This window comes from Ceratosolen solmsi, unplaced genomic scaffold (assembly GCF_000503995.2).
Source record: "Ceratosolen solmsi marchali unplaced genomic scaffold, CerSol_1.0 scaffold10, whole genome shotgun sequence".
NCBI lineage: Eukaryota > Metazoa > Arthropoda > Insecta > Hymenoptera > Agaonidae > Ceratosolen > Ceratosolen solmsi.
This window is the reverse complement of record NW_011948412.1, coordinates 5,781,262-5,788,341: the sequence shown is the minus strand read 5'-3', so window position 1 is coordinate 5,788,341 and position 7,080 is coordinate 5,781,262. Positions and strand designations below refer to the sequence as shown.

Here is a 7,080-nt window from a genome sequence, read left to right as displayed (position 1 = left end):
TTTTATAGTTTAACTATTTTAACGAATGAATAATGAATAATTACGAGTAAAAACCTTCGATTTATCGAAGTGTCAAATTTACTTTTTAATGATTCTCATGCAAAATTTCAAACAAAATTGTCAACAAACTGTCCAAAAAATTGCATCAAATTTTGTGTAATTTATTTTAATTTATTACGATCGATGAGCCATTTATTTGAAATTTTGTAAAATAGTTTTTTGATTTAAGATAATTACTCATTATTCAAACGCGAAAAATGTAACGATCAACTGAAAATTTATACACGACATTAAAAAGTTCAAAGAATATTCAAAAGGGCGTAAATAAGAGTTGGAGAACCTGTATAAAGTGGAGTTTATAAAGACAAGAAAGAAAAGCCCTTAGTAATTTGTATAGATAAACACTAATGTAGACTATGGGTATGTGTTTTACAATTAAATGATCGCTTGGCTAAACGATTAAACCTTAATCAAAAGAGTACAAAAAAGCAAAAAAAAAACAGGAAAAAAAATATGAAGGTGGAACTTGGTTGCTTACAACGTTGTTACTTGTACCATGCTTATATAGTTTTTAATTCTACATCTGATTGAGTTACGACTAACTCAATTTTTGAATGGTCCAACGCTGAGTTTTTTTATTCGCTAGAAAAGTGGCTATTGTCTATCGCTTTGGAGAGCACACTTTCCGTTTGTTTGAATGAAAAATTTGTTTTCATTAGTAGTCCTATATATTTGTACATTAGAGTATATTAGAGTATACGGTTATACTCGTGAATTTTTTTTATAGAATATAAATTAATTTTTATCATAATGATTACAAAAATATAAACGTAAATTCTGGAGATTTATCATATGGTTTTTCATACTGTTGGTATTTTTTTTTTCATATTTTTTTTTAATAAGGATTATAGGAAGGATAAAAAATATTTTATGGTTTTTGTATAGTAGTACGATAATTAAAGTTTCTCATATTGGTAATTTGTGTAATAAAGTTAATTTTAATGTGAAATATAGGGCACAAATAAACGAGAGTGTTCATTTCAAAGTGATGGAGTGTATCCATGTGTGATTTAATAGAGTATATACCTAATCAATTGAATAAGAATAAAAATCCTCCAAAAATCAAATGTAGTCCTTTGTCGTCCCTCGACTAAAAAAATCAACTCTAAAGTAGCCTCTAGTCCTTTAGCACTATTATCGTTTTTTTCAATTATAATTGATTGCGATTTTATTGCGTATCTCAATAAGGTGACAAAGAAAGAAGGGTGACAAAAGAAAGGGAAGGGAGAGATTTAAGAAATAAATAAATAAATAAATAAATAAATAAATATATATGTGTGTGTGTGTGTGCGAGCGCGCGTGCGTGTACAATATATACACGCATGCATGCATATAAATATGAATATTGGTGAGCGCAAACACGCATACGCACACGCACACGCGTCTACACGCATTGTTGTTGAAACGAGAAAATAAGGAAATGTTAAGAAAGAAAAAGGAAAAAAAAATGCTTTCCCTTCTCTTGTTTATTCCCTTGAATGCCCGTCAATCTCTTAATTCGTATGAAAATAAATAAAACAAATATGATATGTAATGTTATAACATGCCTTGCACATTGTGGTAATTTTCTGCTGGCTAAAAGATAAAATTGAAAGGCAAGCGATTATTATATCGAGTGGCACCGAAGAGCTGTAAATTATAATTTATAATGAATTATGAAAAGAAAAAAAAATTATTGTCCGATTGATTAAGTGTTTTTTGCGTGCGCTCGCGTTGTCACGCAGTTTTCTGTCTGGCAAGCGTTATGTGCGACAATTATAAAGAGGTTTTAACGAAGAAGAATTAAAGAATGAGAAAAAGAATAAGAAAATTTAATGGAGTAAAAAGTAAAAGAGAAATCTATATTAATATAGAAATATATGAAATTGATTATATTGAATAATATATCGATGTAAAATAATTTTGGAAGACAATTGAATGATTTATTAGTTAGTAATTACTACTACTACAATTATATCGTCGTACTACTATGGCCATTGCCACAACCACGTGATAAAAATGAGAGATAATGATACATATTTAATGGAAACTTTGAGGAAGATACCATGAGCGATGTTTTTAATAGTGGCAGCCAATAAGTTTGATAAGAAGACAAACCACTTAACGAATGTTAATATTCTTGCTGTATAGTGAAAGTGTAAGACAGTGGTTTTAAATTAAAGTTATAAGTCACTATAGTTTTCCGGAACATTTAATTTTCACTAAATAAAATCATTTTTGAATTCGTTTAAGCATTTATGGACAGCTTCACCTTTTTAACTGAAATCTCCTATCCTTCAATCGTTGCGTGATCACCTTTGTGAGTCGACTCTTAGTATTATTTTGCTTTAATTTTTTTTTTTTTTTTTTTTTTTTTTTTTTTTTTTTTTTTTTTTTTTTTTTTTTTTAATCGATCGAACGTCTAATATGTAATATGAAAAATTTAAAAGGTTTTAAGTTCTTTTATACTTTTTCTCTTGTAATTTTATTATGTTTGTTTAGCATTTTTATTTTTAAAAAGCTTGTACTTAAGTTGTTTTTTAGATAATATATATAAAAATATATATATATATATATATATATATATATATATAAATTAAAAAAACAATATTATATTTATTATTTGATGTTGAATAATTTTATGTACTTCTATGAAATGAATCCCGTAATAAATATATTATAGTAATAAGTGACTATTAAATGTTTTATTTCTCAATCGATAAGCTAAACAATTAAAAATCACAGATTTAGTAAGATAAAGATAAAGTATTTAATATATGTAAAATAAATAATTTTGTGTTTTAATAAACAGCGGTACGATTATCGTTTATTCTTTTAACAGATAATAGAAAGAAAAAGATAAAATTACGTATGTACTATTTATTATATTGCAAAGCAAGACTTTATTGATATTTTTTTCATTTATTTGTCAATTATTGTATTGATAAAAAGCCTATTTAATGATGAATTTATGTTATAAAGAATTTCCGATATTCACAACTATTGCATAGAATTAAAAATAATATTTAATTTTCAATTAAATTTTTAGAATATCTTGCTGTTTAATTAATTAAAATAGTTGATAAATTAAACGTACTGGAAATGAATTGCGTGCAATGAAATTTTAAATATTTTGTAACTGATAAAGGCTTTCGTGTATTATTAATAAGTAATTTTATTACGTAAACTGCCTTGTAGTTTTTAATATTTTGTCATTGCAGAGGAATTTATTAAATGAGTTTATCTATATTCTTTGGGTGATGATAAATCAATAATGTACAGTGACGTAAGGAATTATATCGCTACAACAAGAATTGAACACGTAACTAATTTTTAATATACGTTGACAAATAAATCGTGTTAAAGCTTTCCAATTATATTCGTTAATTTTTATATTTATACTAAACATTGAATTTATTGTTATTATTAAATGTATTTAATTACATTGCGCGAAGTAAACTTCTTCGTAATAATTAATATATAAATAATATAAATGTAACGTTGGTTCGGATTTTTTTTTTCTTCGTAATTGTAAAATATTATGCAATCGTCGGTATCCTCCTTATAAATATCATTCATTATTGCAATTATTAATTACGAAAAATCTACGACTACATTTTGCATCACCTTCTATCGACAATACTAAACCGCAATTACCCGCGTTATTTAATAACAATATTATCTTCACAATTCAATTTAAAAGGAACTCCTTTTTAAGTATGTAAATTGAATTAAATGTAATTAGTAGGGGAGTAAAATGAAAAATATTACGATGGATGTAGAATATTTGCTCAATTGTCCGAAAGTAGTTTATTCTTATTTTGGCGCTAGGAAGTTCGAACAATTCAAGCTTCGTGGTGGGCTATATATAGTTGCCTCGCTCATTTTCGAAAGCGCGCGCGCGCGCATAAAAAACATCCGAAATCGAATTTACCCTCCCTAATACTTGGTAATCTTAGCTCCCTATTTCTCTCGTTCGCCGATCCATGTGTTCGAAATCCACCCTCTTTTTATTCGCGGACTTATTCGCCTTGTGCACCGCGTAATTACTTATTATTTAAATATCGCTTGTGTTAGTAGGGGCTTATCAACATTGACAGACTATCGACGTAATTTACTAGTTAGAGGAGAAGCGAATTATTGTCTCGGATCTTTATGCGTTAAGAATTATTTGACGAGGCGATGAGTACAAGTACGTTTTGAGTTGTCACTTTTCTGAATTTAGTTATTTTCTCGATGGTGGCGGATAATTGATATTTGACAGCAATGGTTTTTACGTTATTACAAAGTTTCGTATGCGTGGGCCTACGAATGCCGTGGTAGTGTATGTGATGGAATTGCCGGGACGCCGAAGAATCTGAATTTTCATTGTTATTATTTATTGCTCGAAGATTTTGTCAGTAATGAAGAATTATCGTTGTCGTTGAATATAGCCCTTAGCTGTCTATCAATAATGAGAGAAAGTTTAAAACTTGATTATAAAAGGTTATGGAACGAAAAGTCTTAAGCCACTATACAAGGCCATCACTACTTGGCCTAAGAGAGAATATTTAAAAATTCTTTACAAAATTGATTAAATCCACTTCGTTAATATCTGCACCAAGATGCACGTCACATACGAATATCAAATGTATTATGCGGTATTCGATATTTAAATGTTAAGTAAATATAAAATTATTTAAACAATACGAAAAGTATGAAAGCTTATGACAAAAATTGTAAATAGATTGATACACATGTACAAACTTTTTTTTATTGCAAGAATGCGACTGAAATTAGCAAAATCATTGCTTATTCTTGTATTACTTGGCAACACTATTATTTGGTATAAGATATGGAAGCTGTTCGCAGTCGATCAGTCCCAGTCTTTGTCGGAGACTGGAACAACGTTGGATGTTCCGCAGAAGCTTCATCGTCGACTAGCTCGTTTAGTCAGTGTGGTCGTACGACAATTTGAAAGCTTTGAAAATGATGTAGCCACAACCGTTAAGTTTATTTTAAATTCATTCCCTACCATGACCATAATCATTGTTTGCGATGAATTTTTATATCCACCATTGGAATTAGATTTTACAAACGAGAGCTTGAGGAATGTTCATCTTGTAAATTTGCAGCCAAGTTTCAATAAATCATCGGATGAACGTAATCCGTTAACTTATGTTCATACCAAGTTTGTTTTGTTTTTGCCAGACGCGACAAGATTAATTACCAAACAAACGCTGCAGGTTTGTATATTATTTTTTAAATTAAATATATAAATAAAGATAAAACTTGTCAATGCTTCCTTAATGTTTACTATTGTTGATTGTACTTATAGGAGGCAATAAATCAGGCATCAAAATTAGGAGTCGTTTCTGTCCCCGTAGGTAAAAATTCTTTAAATTGCCTTGGCGTTAAATTGAACATTAAGGAATGGAGTATGCAAGTCGCAAAGGCAAGTGGGACAGAATGCGACGCGGTGTTAGGAAAACATGTTACCATTATGGATGTTAAATTATTAAAAAAACTATCAGATCCATTTTTATTGCCATTTACGGATGCTCTTTATCTGCAAATGACGTCACTTGGCATTAAGGTATGATTCGCTATCAGTATCTTATATCTTGATGTTTGAATGGACATTTATTTTATCATAATCATAGTAGGTATATAATTTGATTATCTTTTATAAAAAAAAATATTATTTATAATATTTAGCATGTTTGTTTGTTTGTTCTTTTGTTTTTTCCTTAATTTTTAGCATAAATTTTTTCATTGCGCATTCTTTATGTAGTGATATTGTAACGAGTGATTTTTTATGGGTAAGTACGATAATCGTTTTATTTTTTTTTAAGTGGCTTTATGTACATTGATGTTTAGTATAAAAATAGAATATCTTTTTGAAAGTAGTGCAGCGCACATGGTTATGAGAAAGGCAAACTATATTATTCTATTATTCTGACATTGAGCTTGAAAAATTGAATATGAAAATTAAAAAATGGTTTATGTTGTTAGGTAAACATTTTGAAAAATTTTCACTTTAATGAGGGGAAACCTTTATACCGCAGTCAGCAAGCACAATGGAAATTACAGCAACTCCATCGAACTAGAGAACGTGTAATGTACGAAAAGCTTGGAATTAAAAAGGTGGTTCGAGCGTCTAGTAACACAGAATGGTATGGCTGTTCAAGGGAAACCAATCATTGCTTTGGATCTGTAGTGAATGGCATCCCATCGTATCTTTACCAAAATCGTTACACTCCGCCGTGTTGTCTTGCTGGTTTAAAGAAAGTCGCTCATCATGTATTCGATAAATTAGAAGAAGTAGGTATTCGATACTGGCTCGAAGCTGGTTCGTTGTTGGGTGCTATGCACAATGGAGATATCCTACCATGGGATCACGAGGTCGTGGTTGGTGTAAATCGTGATGATTTAAATAGGTCGCCATGGCTAACCAAAGCTAAGAATAAGGCTGTAGTGGATAATCATGGCTTTGTATGGGAGAAAGCCACAGAGGGAGAATTTTTCAAAGTTCAGTACTCAAAAGTCAACAGACTACATGTGAATCTATTACCATTTTATGCAAGAAATGGAACCATGACAAGGGACTCGTGGTTCTTGCGGAATAAGGATTTTCCAGAACAGTTTTTGCATCCAATGTCAAGTATTGATTTTGCTGGTAGGCAAGTGCCAAGTCCCAATAACATAAGAGACTTTTTAGAGATTAAGTATTATAAAGGTGTGATAGAGAATCCGGAATTGCCGGGGAAGATTTCTCTTGATTGAGGAAATGTTATATCGAGTTGTAATAAATAAACATAGTTTATTATTTCTGTTATTTTTTGGCTATGGTACGTCCTTGTTGGTAATGGAATGGTACTAATTCAAAAGATAAAGTGAAGCAGCAGAATTTATTTTTCAAGGGTACCTCAAAGCGATAAATATTGCGAAAAACATGCAGGGAGTATTTTATTGTGTATTAAAAATTTTTTTTTATTAAAATTGTTTATCTTATTGAAACGAGAGCCTGTTTAGTATAGCATCAGACTTGCGATTAAGCGA

General features: G+C 29.9%; 1 protein-coding gene across 1 annotated transcript; it reads left to right on the top strand.

The window, feature by feature from the left end:
• The first annotated feature begins 3,954 nt into the window (after nucleotides 1–3,954).
• LOC105368268 (fukutin-related protein) lies at nucleotides 3,955–7,042 on the top strand. Its single transcript, XM_011507252.1, has 3 exons — nucleotides 3,955–5,264; nucleotides 5,357–5,614; nucleotides 6,034–7,042. Exons 1-3 carry the CDS (start codon nucleotides 4,746–4,748, stop codon nucleotides 6,802–6,804), a joined length of 1,548 nt encoding a protein of 515 aa, XP_011505554.1. The 5' UTR covers nucleotides 3,955–4,745; the 3' UTR covers nucleotides 6,805–7,042.
• Nucleotides 7,043–7,080: the final 38 nt, after the last annotated feature.

What these genes read in the sequence shown, in the direction of transcription:
- LOC105368268 (XM_011507252.1), top strand. Translation starts at nt 4,746, where the DNA reads ATGACAAAAATTGTAAATAGATTGATACACATGTACAAACTTTTTTTT. An exon ending in TTACCAAACAAACGCTGCAG is followed by an intron (nt 5,265 to 5,356) that starts GTTTGTATATTA and finishes TTGTACTTATAG; the next exon opens with GAGGCAATAAATCAGGCATC. An exon ending in TGACGTCACTTGGCATTAAG is followed by an intron (nt 5,615 to 6,033) that starts GTATGATTCGCT and finishes TTATGTTGTTAG; the next exon opens with GTAAACATTTTGAAAAATTT.